The 23813-nt window shown below is 61.2% G+C and overlaps 2 protein-coding genes across 10 annotated transcripts in view; both read left to right on the top strand.

The window, feature by feature from the left end:
- FRMD6 (FERM domain containing 6) overlaps positions 1–2724 on the top strand; it is a 35763-nt gene extending 33039 nt beyond the window's left edge. For all 7 annotated transcript variants that reach the window (XM_083838903.1, XM_083838904.1, XM_083838902.1 and 4 more), the window contains one exon: positions 41–2724. In XM_083838903.1, the coding sequence (XP_083695029.1) occupies positions 41–325 (285 nt within the window). In that variant the 3' untranslated portion in view covers positions 326–2724. The remainder of the gene's footprint in view (positions 1–40) is intronic.
- A 2823-nt stretch (positions 2725–5547) lies between these two features.
- GNG2 (G protein subunit gamma 2) lies at positions 5548–23427 on the top strand. Of its 3 annotated transcripts, none has more exons than XM_083838898.1 (4): positions 5548–5843; positions 19800–19866; positions 20568–20713; positions 21061–23427. In XM_083838898.1, exons 3-4 carry the CDS (start codon positions 20627–20629, stop codon positions 21187–21189), a joined length of 216 nt encoding a protein of 71 aa, XP_083695024.1. In that variant the 5' UTR covers positions 5548–5843; positions 19800–19866; positions 20568–20626; the 3' UTR covers positions 21190–23427. The 3 variants fall into 3 exon arrangements, with proteins under 3 accessions (XP_083695024.1, XP_083695025.1, XP_083695026.1); XM_083838899.1 differs by lacking the exon at positions 5548–5843 and adding an exon at positions 15173–15249; XM_083838900.1 differs by lacking the exon at positions 5548–5843 and adding an exon at positions 15300–19634.
- Positions 23428–23813: the final 386 nt, after the last annotated feature.

Here is a 23813-nt window from a genome sequence, read left to right as displayed (position 1 = left end):
CCCGAGGACCCCGGCTCCTGACGCCCTTTCCTTTGCCCAGACGGCGTGCAGGAAACCCAAGACCTCGACGGACCGGCACAGCCTGAGCCTGGACGACATCCGGCTCTACCAGAAGGACTTCTTGCAGCTGGCCGACCTGTGCCAGGACACGGCGCAGAGCTACACCTTCGGCTGCGGCCACGGCCTCGCCGAGGACGGCCTCTACTGCCACGGCTGCCTGGCCCAGCAGTGCATCAACATCCCGGAGGGCTTCCCCGTCAAACGAACCAGCAAATACTTCTCGCTGGACCTCACCCACGACGAAGTCCCGGAGTTTGTCGTCTGAGCGCGGCGGGGCCAGGACTGGCTGCTGTGTCCCCCACCACCACCACCACCACTGGGGTGTGGGGGGGTCTCGGCCCCGCCGCCCCCCAGCGCCACCTCCCCGGCCTCTCCCGGAGACCGTGGGGCACGGCGGGGTGACGCCGGCGGTCCCCCCCCCCCACCCCGGCAGCCTTTTGCCTCTGGGAACGGTTTGTGCGAAGCGCAAAGTCCTCTTTCACCTCGGAGAAGCAGAGCTCGCTCGGCCCGGCGGAAACCAGCCCGTATTTCCTCAGTGCCTCGGGGCAAATTTTGGTTTTCTCCCCTCCCGGCCCCTTCCCTTAACGCCGCCGCCGGCTCCTGCGGTGGCTCGGTGGCCGCGGCGAGAAGACGCTGGAAAGGAAACACCGGATTGCTGCGCCCAAGCCAAGCCAAAGAGATGTAAATCCCCTCCAGGCCAGTATGGGAAGCGAGAATGAAGCAATAAGTAGCCGGGGATGTCCACGCTCGGGGAAGGGAGGGGACGAAGGCGTCAGCAGGTTGCTGCCGAGGCAGCGCCTGAACCCAGATCTTCCAAAAACGCGCTGGAGCTCGGTCCCGGTCCTGCTGGGGGACGGGGGGCCGAGCGGGGGCTTCAGGCCTTCACGGAGCTTTATTTAAAAAAAAAGAAAAGAAAAAAAAAAAAAAGAAACCAAAAATACCGCACCCAAGAAAACCCAAAGGAAAGGAGAACAGAAAAGGATAGGTCACCTGTAACGACACCGCAATAATGCTTCCCAACCTTTAAATATATAGAAATCACATATATAAATATATCAAAGTATGTATGTTTATATATGTCTGGATCTTATAGACCCATTTCCAGTTTATTTCTGCGCTGAAATGCCTTTTATACAAAGGATACGCCTTTCTTCAACAAAGCATATAGACAATCGTGTTTTTTTTTTTTTCCAAGCACCAAGGTGAGCAAATAGACTTTCCTAGCGAGAAGAACGCGTACGCAGCCACGGTGGGAGCGTGGCTTTTCCCGGCGTGGTCCCGGCTCTGTTTTAACAAGGCTTCTCGTGCGTCCTTCAGTCTTTTACGGTTCGAAAGGTTCTGCCGAAGGATGGTGGCGACGCGCTGGAAAAACGCATGTGTCTTTTCTGGGCACGTCCCCGGGAAGGCGTAACACTGCCCGGCGGTACCGGAGGGGAAAACATCGCGGCAGCACGTCCTCACAGCACAATGCCTTCTCAGCCGGTATTTTTTGATTAGAGTTTAGCCATCGACAGCCAAAGTTTTACCCTATTTTGATATTACCGCCTTTTTTTTTTTTAACTGGAAACTTTTCTTAAAAAAAAAAAAAATAATATTTTATAAATAAGCACAATCTTATTTTTCTAAGAAACGTTGGGAGGGGGGGGATCAGTACCAAAAAAAAAAGCGGAGCGGAGCTGTCGGCACAGTGCAAGAAAATGGGGGTTATTGCGACGGGGGAGCTGGGTAGGAGCGGCGGCACGGTGCGGCTGATGTGTGTCATGGGAAAACGATGCAGGGACGCCAGCAGGAGGCTGGGGACCCCATGGAAATCCCCCCGAAACCCACCCAAGGCAGTGGCGGGATGCTGCACGGGGGCTCGGGGCCCTGCTTTGGTTTTTGGGGACCTCGTAAAGCACCCCAAAAGGCCAAGGGATGGCTCAGACACCACATCCCGGGCCGGGATGCTGGGGTTTGCTACAGATGGCCGCCATCCCCGGGTGGGTTATGGTGTGCTGAGGGGATCGGGAAATCCCCCAAATTCATCCCTGGCCTCTTCCCCTTCCCTGCGAGGCTGCAGCACCCGCCCTGGGCGCTCACCCACGGCTCTGCCGAAAGAAATGCGCAGATAAGCGCGTGGTGCTGATCAGGGAGCGTGGGGGGGGATAGTGGCAAGCTCGAGGCCTCGCTCTTCCTTTCCCCACCTCATCCCGCAGCCGAAACCGAAGCAGAGCAGCTGGGAGCTGGGCACGGAGAGATGTTTGCAGCCCCAAAACCGAGCACACAGCCCGGCACCCAGCGGGGTCGCTGGCAGCAGTGCGGGGCGAGAGGCTGGCGCGTGCCCGGGGGCTGCGGGGTGCAGAGGTGCCGCGCGCGTCCGAGACCGCCGCGCGGGTCGGGGTGGGGTGGGATGGGGCGTCATGGGGTTGTCGGTGGCCTGCTGAGGTTGGTGCAGGTCCCTCGGCAGTGCCGAGCTGTCTGCGTGCGCAAACTGCGTAGTCCTTTCTGTGAAAGGATCCTCCCGTCGGGGCGACGCGAGAGCGAGTGACTTGTGTCGCGAAAGCCAGACCCGAGTAAAACGGCCCCGAAACCCCAGCGCGACGTGGTTTTGTGACGCAGAGGTTCGTCGTGCGCCTTTTGCGGTCCGGCTGGAGGTGACAATAAAGTTCCCCTTGTTTGCATCCCTTTGGCTCGTGGCGATTTGAGGCTTAAAGAAGTGACGGAAGGCGAAGGGACGGGGCGCACGAGAGGCAGGAGGGGGTCCCCAACCCTGTCCCCAACCCTGTCCCCAACCCTGTCCCCAATCCTGTCCCCAGCCCGCTGCTGGCAGCCAAGCGGTGGCATTTGCTGCCATCCTGTGGCCGTGTCCCCGTCCCCATCCTGCGTGGGGAGCCCTGGTCCTGCAGGATGGGGCCGGGAGAATCGGCCGGGACAGCGGTGTGGCAGCGTGGCCGTCCTCTGCTGTGGCACCGCCGGGACACCCCCGCCACCCCCTGCCCTGTGCTGCCTGTGCCCCAAATCCAGCGGGGTGAGTTGGCCGCTATTAGCACCCAAATCCCGATTTCCTGCAGAAGAGGACAGTGACGATGACGGCGGTGATGAAGAAGAGGTGCCCGTCGTCCCACGGGGACGCAGCATCGCTGGAATGCGTCTCCCAGCAGGTGCCACCGTCCTGTGGCCAGGGATGTCACCACGGGCCGTGCCAGCGCTGGGGTCAGCGGGGTACTGCCACCCACGTGGAGCCTGGGCACCCCTGGGACCCACACGAGAGCCTGCCCCTGGGACAGGGACAGGGATGGGGACAGGGACAGGGACAGGGACAGGGACAGTGCTCTGCGCCCCCAGCACGAGGACATCCCTGCCACCCCATCCCCGGGCTGGCACCCCTGGTGTCCGTGGCAGAGGGCTGCTGCGGCACGGGCTGCACCTTTTCCACGGGCTCCGAAAATAATTGTGTGTACCAGGGACCCCCTTTGTCCCCAGAAATAGCCCTTGGCCTCGGGGGAAACGTGCCCAGAGAAGGCGGCGGGGGGGCGCTGGTCGTTACAGGCTTTCCACGGCTGCTTGCTGCCTGCTGCGTTTCGGCGCAGCCTCGTGCGGGAGGGATGAACACGACGCGGTGCACGACATTTTTGGAGGGGTCCGCGTTGTTTGCTGCTAAGTATAGCCTCCAGATTCCATCGCTGGCCTATAAAAACCTACATTTTCCTAAAACCAGATGTTGAATCTTTTCTTTTTTTCTTTTATTTTTTTTTTTTGCGGCACAGCAGGCGGCAGCCCCACGGCTGGGGCACAGCCAGCTCTCCCCTCCACCCAGGCTGTGCCCGGCAAGCGCTTTTCCACTATCCCCCGCCATCCGAAGGCATCTGGGGGCTTTGTCCCCGTGGAGGGGGCTTCATCCCCGTGGAGGGGTCTTCGTCCCCGTGGAGGGGGCTTTTACCCCCTTTATCTCCAGGGGAAGGGCTCTTCCAGCTCCCATCCCTCGCTGGCCTCTCCTTTGGGCCGCCCTCGTGTCCCCGGTGCCGGCAGCTGCCTGCTTGACGATTTCACAAGTTTTATCTTTCGCTGCGAGGTTGGAGTTTCGCCTCCAGTCGCTTCGCTTCCAGGCTTCGCGTCTCCTGTCGTCGCTGCCGGCAGCCCGAGCGGCCGGCGAGGCGCGAGCTGCAGCGCGGCGGCGTGCGAGTGGCACCTCGCTGGAAGGAGCCGCCGCGGCTCCCGCACGGAGCGCGCCAAGGCGGGCGGGGCAACGTGGCACTGGTTACGATTAAAAGGCAGCCACCGGGAAAAGGGGATTTAAGGGAAAAAAGAAAAAAAATCCCATCAAATACCAGGGTGAGGAGCACTCGGAAGGTGAACCATTTTGATTGATACGGCCCGGTGCAAAATGCCCTGCAAGGAAGCAAGGTGGGGGTGTCGGGTGTTGTGAGTTGTGCCGCTGCGCCGACCCCGGGGGCTTTCAGGTGCCCCCGGTGCCTGCACCCTCCCTGAGAGGCATTGCTGGGACCTCCCTCCCCTCGCACCGCAGCCTCCCCCCAGGCTGGCAGCATGACCCACTGGAGGCAATCGCAGCCAGTCCCCTGCCCCGGTGCCCGGTTGGGCAGGGGGCTGGCGCGCCCCAGGGACCCCCCCGAGCCGCCCCGTTCGGTTCCCGGCAGCATCCTGCGCCCCCCGCTCGGTGTGGGGTGGCAGCACTGGGTGTCCCCCGGTGGGGGGGGGGGGGGCAGATCCAGGCTTGCCGGGGCGATGGGCAATGGCTGAGCTTCTGCTGCGCCTGGCTTGCAGGGCAGCCTCGGAAATCAGTCATCGGCGTTGCTGTGGGAACGGGGGGAAAAAAACCATTTTCTCACAGCCCTTCGCCTCCCTTGCAGGAAACGCGCTCGGAGCACGGGGAGGCCACGCGCAGCCCACGGCCCCCGTGGGGGTGGGGTGGGGGGACACGATCCCAGACCCGCAGATCCCATTGAGGGGTTTGGAAAGCTGCGGCACCCCAAAAGGCACCGGCCTCTGCCAGGGCGTCCCCAAAACCGACCCAAGGCGCGCTGGGTGCCCGCCAGCTGCTAAAAATCCTAAAAATTCCCGATCTTAAAAATCTGGGCGTTTGGGTTTAAGGAGCTCAAAAAGAAAATACAAAATGGGGAGCGTTGAGGGCCTGGGGGGTTGGAGCTGCGAGGTATGGGGGGCAAGAGAGGGCAGGGGAGGGGGGCGCGGGGGGACGCGATGGGTGCAGGAGACGACGGGGGGTGTGCGATGGGGGCGGAGGGTGCGGGATGGGCGCGCAGCGGGTGGGCTGTGGGGTCGGTGCGTGGCACGTGTGGGGCGGGGGGGGTGAGCGTGGGGCAGGGCAGGGCAGGAGGGAGGGGAGGGGAAGGGAGGGCAGGGGAGGGGAGGGCAGGGGAGGGCAGGCCGGGGCGCAGCGGGGTCTCGGAGAAAAGCGATCCGCAGCAAACGGGGGGTCGGGGGGGGCGGGGAGGGGAGGGAGAGCAGCAGCAGCAGCAGCAGCAGCAGGAGGAGGAGGAGGAGGAGGAAGTCGGGGCCGAGCCGCTTCCTGTAGGCAGAGGGATGAGCGCAGACAAAGCTGGGTGGGGACTCGCCGCTCCGGGCTGCCGCTGACCCCCCCTCCTCCTGCCTCCCGCCCGCAGCCCCCCCTGCATCCCTCCTTCCATCCCTCCCTCCTTCCATCCATCCCTCCATCCATCCCTCCTTCCATCCCTCCATCCCTCCATCCTTCCATCCCTCCGTCCGTCCGTCCGTCCGTCTGTCCGCCGCCCCCCCCGGAGAGCCGGGGCAGCTCCGGCCGCCTGCAGGTACCGCCGGGGGCTGGGGGGACACCACTGGGAGGCACTGGGAGGCACTGGGAGGCACTGGGAGGCACTGGGAGCGGAGCCGCAGGGGCTTGCGGGCGCTGGGAGCGCCGGCACTGGGAGCACTGGGCGCACTGGGAGCTCTGGGGCTGGGCAGCCCCCCCCCCCCCGTGGCAGCCCCACCCCCGGCTGGCTGCTTGCGGCGGGCCCCAAAGGGCTCCCCCCCAACCCTCTACACCCCCCAAAAAAAAAAAAAAAAGGAGATGAGCCCACCCAAACCCCCCTGGGTGCCACCCCCGGGCAGGGCGGCGGCGCCCCATCACCCCACCGTCACTCCGTGGGGGGCCAATTTCACCCACCCCAGGGACCTTGGTGGCGATGGCACCTGCCCGGTGACACTGGGAGGACTGGGGGGACTGGGGGCTGCGGGGAAGGTGCCTGGCACACGGCGCTCAGCCTCCCCAACAAAGCTCTGATTTACAGGGGCCGATCCTCGGTTAATCAACTGATTTGCCATCACACGGAAGGCTTTTGCCGAGGATGAATGAGGAGTAGTGTTCTCTCCTTTTTTTCTTTTTTTCTTTTTTTTTCTTTTCCCCCCCTCCCCTACAAAGGGCTTTCCCTGCCCCAAATCCCTGCCGGAACCTCCGGCTTGGGGACGGGGCTGCCCCCAGCCTGGCTCGGAGAGGGAAATTTTGGGGTGCACCATCCAGGCTTGCCACCCCTGTGCCGGCGGCCCTCTGGCTGGGGATTTCAATCGAAATCCTGCTTTTTCCCAGCCGTGGCTGTACGGCAGCCAGCAGCACGGCTTGTGCAGGGCGTCGGGACAAGGAACCATGGCAGAACTGCCCCCACCTTGGGGTGCGCTTGGGGGGGGGGACCCCTTGGGGAGAGCGGCTCCAGGGGTCCCCTGTGCCAGCGGGAGGGGAACGCAGCCCAAAACTTGGGTTTTCTCGCTGCCTCGTGGCAAAACGGATTTATATTTAGGCAAAAACTTGAATCTGGGCTCTCCCTCCTTCTTGCTAACGAGTCGCTGGTAAAGTCGGGGCGTGCTGCCCCGGGGGGCGGCAGCGACGTGGGCACGCAGGGCAGCGCTGCCTCCCGCTGCCGTGCCCGTGCCGTGCGGGGCAGGGTGCTGCGGGTTCGCTCCCTCCTTCCTTCCCCATCGCTCCGGGCACGGGAGGGAAGGGCCGGGGTCGGGGCACACGCCCTGGCACCCGGCTGGGGCCAGGCATGGAGGCTTTTTCCTCATAACTGGATTTCCCTGAATGCAGCTGGAGCCTGCGATTTTAATCCTCTTTTCTGCCATATGGCCGCTGGCTGGATTGGAATATGACTCAATTAATTATTGCCAGGAAAGCCCCGGGGCCAAGCCTTTCTTTCTCCGGGAGGGTGCTCGGAGGTGCTCGGGGGCTTTTCTCACCCCGTGCCATGGGGCAGGGGGGGCCGGGCTGCTCCCTTGGCACCGTCCTTGGTGCTTTTTTCAGCTTTTTCAGCCCTGCGTTCGCTTGCCAGGGGCATGCTGCCACCTGTGACACGAGCGTGGCGGTCTCAGCACCATCTGGATGATGACCGGAGTCGGCCTAGCACCCAGCACAGTGACCCCAACGTGGGGGACCCACAGGTCCCCTGCCCCAAGCTGCGCTCCCTGCGCGTGCCCTTCCTCCCCCCACAGCCCCGGGAGCCGCCGGCCTCGCTCCAGCAGCGCACGCACTGGAGGATGCTCTGGGACGGCGCTGGGGATGCTCTGGGACGGCGCTGGGGATGCTCTGGGACAGCACTGGGGATGCTCTGGGATGTCACTGGGCGTGCTCTGGGATGTGCTGCCTTTTCTCCAAGCACCCACACGGCCCCAGAGGATGGCACTGGGTGCGCGCAGCGCTCGGCCACGTCGGGGGCAGGTGGCGGCAGCAGGGCACGCAATGTGATTCCCGGCAGGTAGCGGGGCGTGCGCCACCAGAGAAGCCCTACTATAATAATAATAATTATTATTTTTAATCCCCAAGACACACAGCTTTTTCACCACTCGGCACGGGAGCAGCCGTGAGCGTAGCACACAGGACGAAAACGCCAGCCTTGCGCGGCGAGGCGGTGCCTCTCCACCCAGCCCCGCGAGCGCGCCCGCTCGGCTTTGGCTGTTTTGGCCTCAGAACAGCGGCGGCCGAGGCACCACTTCTCCTTTTGAAAACCCGTGAGTCATGGGAGGAGGGAAGCAGCGCCGGCGCATGCTGTTTCCATAGCAATTGGGGCTGGCGAGCCAGCGCCGAGCCCTGCAGCCCCCAAAAACGCTGCCCCGGGGGCTGCGGGGTGGCCGTGCCGCCCGGTCCCGCGCCGGCTCCAGGGGGATTGGGATTGTCCTGCTCGTGCCGTGTTGTCTGCTGGTGCGGTGGGGCCCTCCTGCCAACCCATAACCTCTTTTGGGTCGGGGATGAGGGGATCGCCCTGGGAAAAGCATCATTTTTGGCACGAGTTGTGTCAGTGCTCAGCGTGACTTCTCCGGGTGTTCCGGTCCTTAGTCGTGCCCGGGGCAGGATATGGCCGTGTGCGTTCACAGCATGCCAAAGTGGGAGAAACAACCAAAGGGACCAGGCTGCATTTTTAATTTTTCTTGCTTTTCAGACTCCTTCCTTGCTGTTTCTCCCTCTCTGGCTTCTCGCTCAGCCACTCCGTGCGGTCGCAGCGGGTGCTGGGAGCAAGGAGGTGAGGAAAGGCAGGGGGGATGCCGCATCCCGCGATGGGGTCCAGGCCTGGGTGCGGGATGCAGCACACGGTGCTGTGCTGGGAAGGGCACTTTTGTGCTTGTCCTTGCCCAGGCTGACTGCCTGGCCACTTCCAGTGGGGGGTCACACCTTCCAAGTGCATTTTTTTGTTTCTGCGTGCAACGTGCGTGGTTGAAACACCCCCAGAACAGGTCCTTCACGGCGCAGGAACAGCCCCGCATCCCAAACGGATGGGGAGAAGGGAAAGCGGGGGCTCTGCTTCTGCTGGGGATGGCGGGATGGCTGCGGGGGGGGCACAGGCTGCGTCTCCGGGCTGGATGAGAGAGGTTTGCTGCACGCACTTGGCACGAGCAAGTTGGCTCTCGCCCCACTTAGAGGCAGGTCTGGGGAGAAGGATGGGCTCCAGCTGCTGTGGCTGGTGGGCGGACAGGGACTTGGCTGGGTGGAGAGGTGAGGTTGGCTCCAAAACTTCGGGGCTGGGCGGGCAGAGCCCACGGGCAGGATGTGGGAAGCAGCCCCGTGGGGTCTGCAGGGGTTTGGGGCTGTGGCTGGTGGGAGTTGTTCTTGGCCCCGACCCGCTCCTGGCCGCTTCTTCCTGCACGTGCGTCCTCGTGTGAGCCACGAGGAGGCTGAAGTCTGGCATAACGCATCTCCTCCATTTCACGTAGGCAAAACCAAGTTTTCACACACTCAGTGGGGAAAAAAAATAAAGAAGTCTCTGAAATGGCATTGTACCAAACCTTAAAAACTTCCCACCTTGCCATTTGCTTGCAGCTGGTACCATCCTTGACAATTCCTGGGCAGCAGCTGTACCCAGACCAGCTCATCGTACCAAACACAGTTTTCACCTTATCTCATCCTCCACTTGCTTTTCACACAGTAATTTTCTTCCCCTGTTGCCTCTCGTCATCGTTGTAGCTCGGTCTAATTGGAGAAGGTCAGGGTGCTCCTGGGTTGTGGTCGGTGGGTACCGGTGCTGGTCTCCAGCAGTGGCGATGCTCCTGCGTAGCCCAAAAAGCTGGCTGAGATGCGGGGACGGGAAACCAGAGAAGTTTGCATTTAAATGAGAGCAGCTCAGGGACACTCATCCAGGTGCATTGGCTTCGCTGCCGGGTGGAAGGAGACCTCTGGCTCATGAAGAAGTGGCTGGGCTCGTCCTTGTGCTGGAGCTTGAGAGCATTGCTCGGGGTCGCAGACCTGGCAGCAGCATGCGCCCTCCTGGCCCTTCCCTGAGCTCGTGGTGAGCTGTGGGTTTGCAGGTGGTGGCGGTGCCTTTGGGGTTTCATCCCTTTGGGCACAGCACCGTGAAATCCCCTTCTCTGCTGTGGTGAAGGGCCAGCAGCACATCATGGTGGCGCTGATGCCAATCTGGGCATGTTCTCCCCACGTGCTGGGGACAGGAGCAGGCACCGCGGTACCCGGCGGGCTGCGGAGCAGGAGCGTGTTGGATGAGCTCCTGGAGCTGAGCCAGAGTCTGGGTTTAGCAGGTTGATTGCCCTGCCCTCACTTGCTCTCCTGACAGCTATCAGAAGGAAAGTTTGCTCGGTGCCTCCCGTAACGCTCCCTACGAGCAGCTCTTCTCGCTGGGCGGCTGGGTTTGTAGGACAGGCTGACTCGGGCGTGAAAAAGCAGCATTGCCCAAGCCTTGGAGCTCATTGCAGATCCCGAGCAATCGGTGCTCCTTCCTAGATGGCATGCAGCCCCAGCAGAGGGGAACAAACCCAGCGCAGCACAGGATATTCCTGCTGCAGCTCCCGGGAGCCCCCGCTGTGCTGCTGCTTTACCCCCACCGCGCTGCCCAGCATCCCTCCTGCTGCAGCATCCTCCCTTTCAGGGCTGCTAAAACCCATCCCTGTGGCTCAGCTGCCTCGGCCAGAGCTATTCCTTGGCTTCACGGGGACGTTGGTGCCATGAACACTTCTGCAAGCAGACACAGGCAGGCTCATGACACACTTGTGACAGCTGGCGCATTGGGGAACACAGGAGTGGGGCCAGATCCTGCAGCTGGGTCGGTCTCCGTGGCCAAGAGGATTGTCCCACCCCACAGCCACAGGGACCTGAGGCCAGGCAGGGTGTCCACAGCAGTTTTGGAGAATTTCAGGTCATTCTGGGTGGTCCTGGGGTGGGTGCCCTCATCCCCAAGGCAGGGCAGGCTCAGTGTGCATCCCTGTGCTCTGGGGCTGGCTGGCTGCGTGGTGGGGCTGCTGCTATGCCGGTGCTCTTCCCTAGGCCGGGATGGTGTTACCGGCTCTGTAGCTCCAAGATTTATGGCTTTTGGGGAAGGCTAAGTGTTCCCAGGGGCTGCTTTGCATGGATGGAGCCCAGAGGTGCACTCTGCTTCCAAACCCTCCCGCTGCAGCCTGTCTCGGGCAAGGGTCATCTTGTGGGGACACCAACGCGTTGGTCTGAGGCTCCTGAGGACCAAAGCAATGGGAGATATTCTCAGCATCTGGTTTTTGATGTTGTGGCACGGCGATGGTACCTGCCAGAGGGGTGCCTCCAAGCGGTGTGGGGAGCCCTGAAGTGGGGCCTGGGTGCCCCAGGAGCTGCACAACGCCCGTCCGTCACCCTCGAGGCGACCAGGCCCCATCGCTGGCTGCTTGGTATTAAACTCGTGACTCTTCCTGCTCTTCCCTCTTATCTGACAAGATAAGAATTTCCAAGAAATTTCTCTCTATCGGGGCCGTGGCTGCCCTCAGGAGGTGTCTGAGGCCCGCGTGGCGAGGCTGCGATGGGCCCAGCCCCGCTCACGGCTCTACAGGGCCTTGACGGGACGTGTGCTCCCTCTGGGGTCCCAGCGGGCATCCCAAAACCACCCCACCATCATGTTTGTGTAGGGGAGGCTTCCCAGCCCGTGCGTGGTTGGGTTTTGTCTCCCTGGGCTGCTCCTCTGGCACGTCTGGGCTGCCAGGAGCACACACGGCGCCGCTCGATCTCCCTCGTGTTATGGTTCTTCTCGCCCCCTCTGCCTGCGCCAGCTCTCGAATTCGACCCGTTTTGGCAGGAGCTGGATGGGGAGCGTGGGGAGACGGCTCCCCCCGTGACAGCTGGGATGAACGAGGGGCTCGCCGGTGTTGCAGATGGAGCCCAGGCCAGAGGGTGAATAACGCCGACGGCCTGTGCTGTGAGGCTGTGTGGTTTGGGGTTTTTTGGCTGGGATGCATTAGCCCCGGGAGCTGGTGGCCACGGGGGTCTGCCCAAGGGTCTGTTCTGTCCCCCCTTCACTTTCCTGTTGCTCAGGACACTTCAGGATTTTTCCAGTGAGCAAACAGGGGTTTGGCAATGAACCACCATGCTCCTTGCCTCATTAGGATGGAGGGGGCACCTGGAGGTGCCCGGTCCCACCTCTGGGTGTCGTATGGGTCCTTGTGGGCCCAGGAGCTCATCAGCGGCCTCTTGCCCCTAAAAGCACACGGTGACCTGGTCAGGTCTCCTCCGTACAGCTCCATATGCCTGCCTGGGGTCTTCTACCCCCTCAGAGGGTGTCCAGGTGTTTGGGGGCCTTTAGGGTGGATCATCAGCTATCCACAACCTGTAAAACTACTCAGAGCCCTTCTCATCAGTCCCCGGGACTGGGTCTGCTGCTCCTCTCATGCCGGGATGTGCCCACGCAGGGTTCTTCTGCCCCGGGTGGGAACACTTTGAATATTGACAGGGACAGGTCCATGGCCTGGCCTCACCGCCGCGGGACCTGTGCCGCAGCCCACCCCAAGGCCAGCCTTTCGGAAAGGTTTCAGGCTCCATTATTCAAGTCATGCTGACCTGATTGCGCTTCATCCCTTGTATTTTTAATACTGTGGAGCCGTGATGGTGTTTGTGCGGTGCTCACAGCGCTGCTGCCATCAAAATACGTTGCATTATTTATCAGCTGATTTAATATAATTGCTGCTCAGCCTGACGTCCCCGCCTGGGGGCCGTATTCATGTCCGGTGCTTCCTGGCTGATGCCTGCGGGGGGGACGCTGCCGCCCCCGGCTCCTCCCTCCGTGCTGGGCCAGGCAGGAATAAAAAGATGATAATACAGCAACCCAGGCTTTTAGGGGGGCATTGACAGCAAATAAGGGACACACCGATGGTTTTCGAGCCTAAATCTGAGCCCTGTACTAAGGTTTCCATTAATGGATGTCAAACTTAGGCTGGCTTGGAGTCGATGCTACTCCTCCATCCTACCTGTAACTGAATCCTGGCCCCAAAGGAGCAGCTGCCTTTGCTGATTTCCACACTCTGGGCTGGAGGAGCACAGAAAAGGGTGGCGCAGACGGGTGCTGAGGGCCCAGCAGGCAGGGAAAGGTTTTTGTGCTCAGGCAGCTGAAGCACGGCATTGCGGGTGGCTTGGCAGGATTAAAGGGTGGGAGCGGGCACGGGGAGGGGTAAATGAACCACACGGAGTCCGTGGCATGGCCAGGATGCATGCTACGGCCTTGGGTCCCATCCTGCCTCGTATCCCTGGTGTGGCTTCACCCCCGTGACAAAGGGATGGATGGATGGGAGGGCGAGCATGTGCAGGAAATGCCACCTTGCGCCGCTTTATCCTGGCTTTGGCACACGTGTTTTTTTGGCTTTGCACGTTTCCTTTACGTTTTTGCAAGGCTTCATATCTCAAACGTAAAAACACCGCCCCGGGGAGCAGCTCTCGGCTCCCTCTGTGTAAAGCAGTGTTTGCTAGGCGCGTGTCAGCCCCAGCACGGCAGGAACATCGCATGGCTGGCGTTACACACGGTGCCACCGGCTCAGCAGGAAGCGTGGCAGGGATGCGGCACCGCCGGCTCAGGGCTTCCAGTAGCTCGTTGTAAATAACAGTGTGAGAAAAACTGCCTTTTGGCAAAGGGAAAAAATGCTCCGTGTGCGTTTCGCGGGGAAAACAGGCTGGTGAGGGATGTCGGGCTCTGTGGGAAAACCGAGGCGCTGTATCTGGAGCTCAGTACGAGAGGAGGCGAGGACCAGGGACCCAGGTGTGCTCCCCACCGCTGTCATTAATTTCTGCTTTCTGCTTCTGGGCGAGATGCTCAGGGTTACAGCGAAAAGGGCACAGCAGTGAGCGGCAGAGGGGGAATTTAGCGGAGGCAATGTGGGTCAGCTTGCCACGCGAGGACGGAGCACCAGCAGCCTACTTCTGGCTCGCCTGCCCCTGCTAACCCGGTTTGTGGGGCCGCTCGCTCGCCTGCGGATAGTAACTCAGCTCACCACATACTATTTAGCGCACTAAATTACTTTTCAACTTACTATTAAAACTATATAAAAGTACGGGGATCTATTTTTCCTTTTTTTTTTTTCCTCTCCCCTTGGAAACCTGCTAAAATCACCCACATTTACTGGTGATCCTCCTCCCGCTGGGGATCCGGCCGTCAGAGAGCTCTCTGCTTGTTGCAACAGTCTGCTTGTCTGTTGTTGTAGCAGGTGTCTTATTGATGCTGTAGCAAAACCTGTGCAGGTTAATCGTAGCCACGAGGCGTAGGAGTTTACTCCGCAACTCCTGCACAAAGTGCAACAAATCTCAGGAAGCAGTTACAAAGCTCTCCGTCTCCACGCGGTGCGCGAGTAGCGGCTCTCAAAGGCACCTACTCTGGATGTATATTAAAAAAAAAAAACAGAGGTGGAAAGAAAGGAAAAAAAAAAAAAAGAGAAAAGGAAGAAGAAAAAACCAGCTTCCAGCCTCCTGCTTTGATGGCTGCAGAGCAGGGATGGGGAGAGAAGCGGTGCTCAGCAGCACCGGAGAGCTGCTCCACCCCAGCGGATAGGCTGTGACCTGTTTGATGTATTTGAAGCTGGAAATAGATCCTTATGAGTAATGTGGTTCAGGTGCTTATCACTAATTAATTAATTCTTTTGTACTGTAGATGCCTAATTAAAGCAGTCTAAGGTAATTCCCGTGGGGTCTCGAGCTAATGGGGGTGGTTAAGGGGCTTGTTTCTGTGCTGATGTAACTTGTTGGGCAATTCCCCGCGGCCGGAGAGGTTTATTAGGCTTCGTGTGACTGTTACTTAAAATAAAATTCCAATAAAGGTTTGATTCGGGTGAAATCATCAGAGATGGCAGCGGGGCTCCCGGAGCGCAGCTGGAGGCTTCACCTCCGGCTGTACGGGAGCGAAAGGCGCCGCGGGGCTCTTGCGCTGTGAGCAAAATGTGCGGGTCTGAGCTTTAACTGGGCCAAACTGGTGGCTTCCCAGCTTCCCTGTCCCTGTCCCCATTAAGTGGCCACAGCTTTGAACAAAGGGCCACCTCCAGCAAGGCTCAGCGAGGGTTTGTCCCTTCGGGAGTGGTGGCGGCACAGCCAAATGCCAAAATCCCTTTGCAAATAGCTCTGAGCAGAGCGCCTCTGCAAACCCCTGCCCCTTCCCTTGATCCCAAGCCTCACCCGGCGCCTCCTCTTGGGGTCTTTATCTCAGTGCTGGAAAAACTTAGGAGCGGGATGCCAGGGGTTGAAACCCTGGAGTGGGTCAGCTCGTTAACACGAGGTAATAGCCCTGGGCTGCTTCCCTTAACGAAGGGTCAGTGGTCAGCGGGGGGCTCCTCGCTTCCTCTGTGGCTTCAGCCACCCTCGACCACTGCCCTTCTCCCGGACAAGGGGCAGGGAGCTGGGATTTCTGAGCAAGGCGAGTTCATTTTGAAGTCAACGTGAGGTGTTTTGGTGAAGGAATCAAGAAGTGAACGATCCGAGAGCTCAGCACGGTGATACCTCTAAACTGAAGGGCGATTTGGGTTTCGAATGGTCTCACCGTGGCAGAAAGGAGCTATTTGGGGTTTTCTGCTCTCTTCTGTTCCCAAGCAAGGCTCTTGTGTTTTTGGCTCAGCACGGGCAGAGCCATGGTGCTGCGAGCGGCCCTGACCTTGTGTTGGGGCCGCGGTCAGGCTGCGGAGGTTTTTAGGGAGTTTCCGAAGCTGTGCGTTCTCCTCTTGGGCGAGCCGCATAAAAATAAAGCACAAGCAACCAAAAATATTTATTTATTGATTGATTGGTTCTGAAATCCCCGTGGGATAACGGCCAAGTGGTGCTTGCACGGGGGAGGCAGCTCTGGCCTTATTTCCAGGCTTTCGCTGCAAGCCTGGGGACCAGCGGTCCCACGTGCTGAAACCCCAATGGGGACCAAACGGGACGGCTCAGGTGCAGAAGTTGTGCTGAGCCCCTGGGTGCTGGGCATGGTGTGACGGGGCGCGTGCCCTTTGCCATCCCTTCGGCACCTCGCCGCGGAGCGTGGCAGCGTCCCGCCGACACCATCCCCTTCCTCCTCCTCCCCGTGGGGCCGCGTCTGCCCCTCCTGGTGCACTTCGTCCTCCCAGCACCTCATTTTTGCAGACTGCTGCTCCTTCTGGGGCCTCGTGCCGGCCCCAGTGGTGGAGGGGAACGGGTCGGTGCCACCGCCCAGCACCGGGTGCGCACCCAGCTCTCGTGGCAGGGGGGACAGGGCAGGCGTCCCCGGCCCCACCGTCAGGCGCCCGCTCCCTCACCCAAATCATGTTTGAGAAAAGAACCGAACGACTGAAAGGAAGTTGAGGTCGCTTTCTGTTTGCCTTCTCTTTTGAACCGTTAGGGCACGTGTGGGAAAACAAAAACCCGAGGTTCTCACTTGGGCGTGACGCCCGCGGGGACTTCTTGGGGCACGAGGGGAACCCTGCGGCAGGGCCCCGAAACGCCTGGCGCTGGGTCTGCCCCTTCCCACCTCCAGAGCCGTGGCTGCAGCACCCCAACACGCTGCTTGGGAGGCTTTTGGGGTGTCAGTGGTGGGATCCTGCGCCGTTGACTCCGTCTCTAAGCGAGGTTTTGGCTTTGGCTGTGGCCGGGGATGGACGGACGGGGCAGCCAGAGCTCAGCCCCCTAGGATCCAGGGCCAGCGATGAGCCCCCAATTCCTCCCGCTGGTTTTGGAGGCGAAGCAGCCTCCAAATCTTCCTAGTGTGCCTCACCCATGTGCTGTGCACCACCTGGGTGCCCAGGACCCCGGTGCAGCCTTTGGGGCGCGATACGGGGTAGCGCCGAGACCCCCACTGGGAACAAAACACCACCATTGGGGCCGATCCGGCCGCTCATCGCTGCCGGGCGGGATCGTTAGCTGGTGTGCTAACGAAGCAGTTTCCATGGAAACAGGCTCGGTTTCGGCTCAGGCGCCTTGCAGTTTATTTATTTATTTCATTCGCTGGCGCGCCTCCGAGCCGCGGGCTGCTTTTCAGCAGATTGGGCGCCGCGGGAGGCGTCGGCAGGAAAACCCGCGTTGGAGAAGGGGAATAAATCCCGGGTGGGATGGGGGCCTGTGGCCACAGGTGCTGGTGAGGGGTGTGAGAGGAGCTCAGGGGCTCCGAGCTGGCTCGTTATCCCCGTGCCAAAGGAAACGAGGGGCCACAAGCACTTTGGGCATGCCGGGGCTCCTTTCCCAGCCCCGTCTGCTGCTCAGCTCAGCGAGGCTGCCCCGGCTTCCGCCCCCTGGAAACATGCTCTTTGCTATTTTCTTTCCGTCTGTAGTATTTTTTTTTTTTTGGCTTTATCTGTATATTTAGTCGTTATTTTTCAAGCGAGCGGCCTATCTTTAGAGACGGCTCTTAGCACAAGCACCAGGATGGCTTCAAAACGCATCCGCTCCCCCTGGGTGGTGCCGATGGGCTCCGTTATCCCCCTCTGTGGGGTTTGGGGTGGGATGTGCAGGTGATGCCTGCCCTGCAGGAACCACTCCGAGCCCTTTTCCCCCAAATCCTGGCTGTCCCCAGTGGGGTTTGCGCGCCGTGCAGCTCACCGGGCGGACGTTTTTTCAGGTACACCCCGAGGCTGGGAGGCTCCTGCTCGCACATCGGAAACGTGCTGGGTGGGGGACGCCAGGGCTGGCGAGCTGCTTTTGGTCCTCGAGGCGGAGGAAGCACGAGGGTTCGCTCGAGCAGATGTCAGAGCTTTCGGTTTCCTTCCCGCAGAGCCACCCAGCCCGGCTGCTGCTTTTCCTTTCGGTTCTCCAGGAGCGGTAGCGGGGGAGAGCGATTTTCTTCAAAGCAGGCAAAAAGCACCCGGGACTTGGAAGAAAAAAATAAATCCAGGGAATGGGAGGGTCAGAGAGGATGTGATCCGTGGGTTTTAAACCCGGGGGGGCCTGTGATGGGGTGGGCAAAGGCTGCAGGCAGCCCCAGGTGCCGCGGGGAGCAGGAGCTGCTCCGGCCACTGCAGCATCACGCTCGCCACCTCCTGCACATTCAGGAACCCGGGAACGTGCCTTGGCATCCCAAGCTGGCTTTAATGCTGCTTTTTAGTAGTGACAGACCTAACCCAGAGCAAAATGTGCCCCGAGGTACACCTTTCTGGGACAAAAGCTGCCGGTTTAAGGTGTTCAGGTTAAATACCCAGCATTAGAGTGATGGTTTTTAAACACTGAGGAGAGTGCCGTTCTCCGGCCACGCGCAACCTGAAACAAAGCCCAGCTGGCAGGGGAAGAGCGAGGCTCAGGATCTGTGTTTGTGGGGCTGGAAACGGGGGGATGGAGCTCATGCAAGGTGCGAACCAACTCACAGCTTTGGGGTTTGCTGTCACGGGGAAAAGCCGGAGCTTTTGGCAAAGCCGGCCCGAGCAAACAGCCCCAAATGCTGTTTTGGCACCCTAAAAGCAGCCTCACTCACCATTTTCAAAGCTGAGTCAAGGCAAATCCCCCCCCGGATCCCAGTTTTGGTGCCTCTTTTGGCTGGTGAAAGAAAAAATGTTCAAGCATCTCGGTCCCTCTTCCTCAAATGGAAGGAAATTAGGAGGGGTTTCGGAGCACGGGCACCAGCTAGCAAAACTCAGCAGCGATATTTCTGACTCCAGGCATCCCACCGCAAGGGTTTCTGCGTCCTTTTACAGGAACCCAGCCTGTTGCCACGCGCAGTGAGTGGCCCGCAACCCCTCTGCACAGTGGGCAAGCACCACAACAGCCTCCTGAGAGCCCGAGCTGTAATTACAGCACATAGCCCCAAAGAGACGATCTCCCTGTACCGTGCGCCATAAGCATCATTAGCATGACAATAAAATAACATCCCCGCTCGTTAACCTGTGGCCTCCAAGGCAGGAATCCTATTACCCGGGCACACGCACCGCTGAGCTGCTGGAAGAGGACGTGTCCCTGTGCCTGTCCCCGTGGTGGTGCCGTGGAGCCCCTGGCTCCGTGGGGACCTCTGGCACAGGGCACGGCGTGTCCCCGTGTCCCCTGCTGCAAGTGGGGGCTCAGGAAACGTCGCAAAGCTCGGTGATTTTTAACTGTATGGCAGGGGTTGTTCACGGGGTGGGCTTGGATGGTCTCGTAACTGCCTGCCTGCTCCTTTTGGGGCTCCCTTGCCCACCTACGTCCCCGTCCCGAGCCGCTCCTAGGGCCGCTGTTGCTCTGTGGGAACTCCCAAATTCCCGTAAGAACATTTCCTAGCAAGAGCCATCCTCAAATATTTGGGCGTTTTTCATCGAACCAGGGGATTTACCCGCCAGCTGGGGTGGTTTTTATTCGCCTGATGCTGTCGGCACCTACCCGCTATCCGTGCACGTAGCTTTGGGGTTTGCTCCCGGCGCCTCCGTGCCGGAGGTACGATGGGTTTCCTTGGGCTGGGATAGAAAATAACGCTTGTGTGGCCGTGCTGTTCTAAGTCTGGGCTGCTGGGGGTGGGTTTCCAGTGGGGGATGTCCACGAGCTGGTTTTTTTTGTTGTTGAAGGAAGCACGCCCAGTGGCTCGCAGCGTGGGCACGCTGGCTCCAAAAATATTGTCGTTCCCACACTGTGCGGAGGGGCCGAGTGCTCCTGGGGCGTGTGGCCGGATCCTGGCCGGGTGCTGAGCAGCGCCGAGCCCCGGCAATGCCCCAGCAGCTCCGTGCGTGGCCAGGGCACATCCCCTGCTCGTCCCAGCCGGGTCTCCGTCCTCTCCTGCCTGCCCGCCGGCACTTTGGGGCTGTCTCCTCCTCGGAGCAGGAGCCCCCGGAGGCTGGGGATGCTCGAGGCGGGGGACGAGGGGGGAGGATTTCTGCTGATTTCGCTGGGAAACAGCCACGGGACCGCTTGCCAGGAGCCCTCGGATATTTGCCCGCTGACTCGAAACCTCTTCCTGTGCCGAGAGCCTCGCGGCGTGCAAACAAACGGCGTCACTGTGGTCTGTCTCCCCCCCCCAGGGGACCTGGGGGGAGCGGAAGGAAGCCCCCAGCCTGCCCGGGGGCCATAAATACCCCTATCGCCGCACTGCCTGGCATCGCATCCATCTCATCAGCCTTTTTCTCCCCCCCCCCCCCCCTTTCTCTGTTTCCCCCTTTATTTCAAGGTGTCGGACGCCCGAGAGGAGCAGCCGTTCCCCTAGGGATACCCGTCACCGGCGAGCCCTGCCTCTGGTAAAAGCAATCGCTGCCGGGGCCCCCCCACCCCCGGGGGGGGCGAGGGGCTGCCTGAGGGGGGCTGGATGGGCAAGACGGGCTGGGTGCTGCGTTATGGGGTGGTGCTGGGGAGCTGGGTGCCGTTGTAAGGTAAGGGGAAGCAGCCGTGCCGGAGCCCACGCCGCCGTGCCGAGCATCCCCTGCCCGCCCGGGGTGGGAATCTCCAGCAGCAGGGAGCTCCCGAGTCCTGTTTGGCACCCCAACGCTCGGGCTGGCAGCAGGGATGCAGCAAGGCAGGCCCAGGACGGCCACCCCACAACGTCCCCAGCTGCCCCAAAAGCCACCAGCCCCGGGGGATGCGCAGGGACGGCAGCAGGAGGACACAGGCAGCCGGTGCGCGCACGCCCCTGAGCTCGCTGCCCGGTTTCCTTCTGCCTCATTGCCACCGCAGCCTTCCCGATAGCACCAAACCCCAAAACACAGCGTGGCGGGGGTCCTGCTGGCTGCAGGCTGCGCTCCCAGCATCCCATAAACCCAGCTAATAGGGAATCCCTGCTCCGGCAGCGATGCCCGTGAAGGCTGGTGTCTCTCTGCCCTTGTTAAACACACGGTTGAATGCCGGTCTGCATCTCCCGTCCTCCCGCAAGTGTTCTCGCGGCCCTGCTCCGTCACCTCCCCGCACCCAAGGCAGCCCCAGCGAATCACTTTTGGGGTTTCAGGGCCGCGAGCAGCTCCGCGCCGAGCCCCCGGTTCCCCCCCCCGCGCGCCCGGCGTGCCGATGGCCAGCAACAACACCGCTAGCATAGCGCAGGCACGCAAGCTGGTGGAGCAGCTGAAGATGGAGGCCAACATCGACAGGATAAAGGTAACGCCGCCCGGGGACCAGCACCCCGGCCAGCGGGACGCTGCGGGGAGGCACCGCGCGCGGCGGGAGGTGGCGGCCACGGGGACGTCCGTCCCGCCGGTCCCGGCGGCCGCGGGAGACGCTCGCCCAGGGGAATTGCCCCGCTGGCCATGTCCGCTCTGCCCCGGCGTGATCGCCGTGCCGCGGCATGCAAAAATTCCTCGGCTGCTGCCTTCCGCGGTGCTGCAGGGGCAGCGGCAGGACGTGCTGCCCCAGGGGGGATATGTGTCCCCGGGGGGATCCGTGCCGTCCCCGGGGGGGGGGGGGGATGTCCCCACGCAGCCCGTCCCCAGCTCCTTCTCTTCCAGGTGTCGAAGGCGGCGGCAGACCTGATGGCGTACTGCGAAGCCCACGCCAAGGAGGACCCCCTATTGACCCCCGTCCCGGCCTCAGAAAACCCCTTTAGAGAGAAGAAGTTCTTCTGCGTGATCCTGTAAACCCTCAAGGAGCCTGACCGGCACTCAGGCCACCCTGAACACTGACGTAGAGTTTTTAGGAACGGGGGACGACCTGCTAGTCCACAGAATTTAAACAAAAATAAGTAAAAAAAAAAAAAAATACACGGCCTGGAAGCTACAGGGATGTGCATGTTTAAAGAACCCGGCCGCCCTTGGGGGAATAAGGTGATCTGCATTGCGAGGCAAAAGATCTGAAGTCTGTAGAGTTGCCTAGAAAGGAAAAAAAAAAAAAAAAAAAAGAAAAGGGGGGGAAAAAAAAAAAGCATATTAATGTAAAGAATAAATCCGTGTCACTTTTCTGCTCACCAAATTTGTTTGGTTGTTCCATACCCAACGCACCGGAGCGGTGCTGAGCAAAGTAAACCGCTAAAGGTGCGCATAACCCCTCCCGGAATGGCGTTGGTGGCCCCCTCCCGGGTGGGATTTTCTGTTTACGTTGCCGGATAGATAGCGGCAGGCTAGCTGCCTGTGATGTTGCTCGATGTTGGGTCTCGTGCTTTCCCCTTCCCCGCGCTCGGGGGCAGGATGGCGGCGGTCGCACCCCCCCCCCGGAACCGCTGCGCCCCCCGCGCTGTGTCCGCTAGCTTCGCCCCCCGCGAGTGCTCGTGTTGTGCTTGGTGCTCCCCGCTCCTGCCACGGCTTTCTGTAGTAGTGCATGGCACTTACCGCCGGGCCTTTCTTTTCTAATAATTCGACGCCGCGTGCTGCGGGGAGGCGCTGCAGGTGGAGGCGATGCCTGAAGCGATGCCCGAGGCGATGCCCGAGGCGATGCCGGAGGCGATGCCCGAGGCAAAGCCGACTCCTGCAGCGCCTCCCCGGACAGAGGATGGCCTCCAAAATCAGCTCCGGCCGCTTCTTCCCGGGCTCCGTCCCCTCCTCCCACACCTCTGTGCCTCTTCTCTGCCCCTCGCTCGCTCCCCGCCCGGCCCTTTCGGCTTCCCCGCCGCGGGTGCTCCTGCCCTGTCCCCCCCGCCGTCACGACAGGGGGTGATTTTGGGGGGCTGCAGGGTGACCCCGGAGCATCCCCGTCCCGCAGGTGCCTGATGCCCCGTTTATACGCAGCCAGCGCCCCGGAGGAGGGCTCGCTCCCAGGGCTGCAGGGAGGCGGCACCCCCCGTCAGCATTTCGGGGGAAAAACACCTTCTTTTGGGGCTCGGTGCCATAGGGGGTGCTTGCGAGGACGTGGCTTGCCAGAAGCCTTTCCCTCCCGTTGCCGAACACCTCCCGGGATGCTGACGGGCAGGGGGACGGGGGCTCTGCTCACCTCGACCCCCCCGTTAGCCCTCGGGGTCTGCACCCAAAATCAGCTGGGCACCGCCGAGGGTGCGCTGGGGACCGCGGCAACCCCGCTGATAACCCGGATCTGAACCAGCTATCAGCTGAAAAATAGATATTCAAGAGGGCGACGGCCTTTAGGTACCTTTCTGCGAGCCTTTCTAGCCCGAAACAAGTGCGTTTTGGTTTTTCTACCTTTTCATACTCTTTTTCTAGCCTTCTACGTCGAAGACCCCTTAGCTGGAGCAGGGGCCACCGGCGGCCCGCGGTGGCTCCGCGTTCCCCCGTCCCCTGCTCCGCGTCCCGGGGCGGCGAGCTCGTGGTGTTACGGGGAAAACGCGTAAATCCCCAAATCCCCCCCCCCCCCGCCCTGCCTTGTCTTTTCCTTTCGTGCTGCCTTTCCGCCCCGGCCGGCCCTTCCCGATTGCTGTCGTGGTTTGTAATAATTTATTTATTATTATTTTTATTTTTTTTTTTAACGGGCGCGCGTCTTTTACGACCGGAATTCTTACCACCACCAAAAGGCCTAAAAGCTGCACCAGGAGCCCGGAGGAGGGGACGGGGGGGGGGATCGGGAGGCAGCCGAAAGCACCCACAGGGGGGGTGCTGTGCGCGTTGCTGGTCCCGTCAGGGTGCTGCAGGGGTCTTGACCACCCCCCCCCCCCCAAGTCTTGGGGTCACCCCAAGGAGCACCCCCCAAAAAAAAACCCTCGGTCACCTCTCCCGGCCAGCAGGGACATCTGCCCCGGGCTGGGAAGGGAAAATCTGCGGGGGGTGCCCAGGTGTGGGGCTTTTTTGGGGTGTGGGGGGTTTGGGGGGGGGGTGTCCGGCCGTGGGCTGTAACGGAAAGGCAGCGCGGGGAGGTCGGCCTCGTGGTGTAGCGCGTCCCCGTCCCTCGTGGTGTGTGTGCTCGGTGGAAATAAAACTTGGGATTTGTTTCAAGCCTCTGGTGCCGGTGTCGTGTGGGAACGGGTAAAAGGGGGGGGGGGCTGCGGGACGGATCCTGCTGCGGGTCCCGGTGCGGTGGGAGGCGGGGGGGGGGGACAAGAGCGGAGCAGGGGGGTAAAGCGCAGCCAAGCAAGGCGAAGCATCGCCCCCTCGCACCCCCCCCCCCGCCCCGGGCCACCGACCCACCCACTGAATTTGCACCCTGTTTCTGCAGGGTTTGGGCAGGGTGCCCGCGGGTGCCGGGGGCGTTGGGGCAGCACCCGCAGCCCCGCGGGGCCGGGCAGGTGGGTGCGGGGAGCTCTGCGGGGCCCTTCGACACGGTCCTGGTCCTGCCTGCTCCACTTCCTACTTTTTTCCCTTTTTTCTTTTTTTCCGTTTTC

This window comes from Anser anser (assembly GCF_964211835.1).
Source record: "Anser anser genome assembly, chromosome: 5".
Classification (NCBI taxonomy): domain Eukaryota; kingdom Metazoa; phylum Chordata; class Aves; order Anseriformes; family Anatidae; genus Anser; species Anser anser.
This window is presented reverse-complemented; position numbering and strand designations above follow the sequence as displayed.

Bases quoted from the DNA above. Each gene is read 5' to 3' on its own strand.
- GNG2 (XM_083838898.1), top strand. From the start codon at position 20,627: ATGGCCAGCAACAACACCGCTAGCATAGCGCAGGCACGCAAGCTGGTG. The intron at 20,714-21,060 runs GTAACGCCGCCC...CTTCTCTTCCAG, and splicing joins CCAACATCGACAGGATAAAG to GTGTCGAAGGCGGCGGCAGA.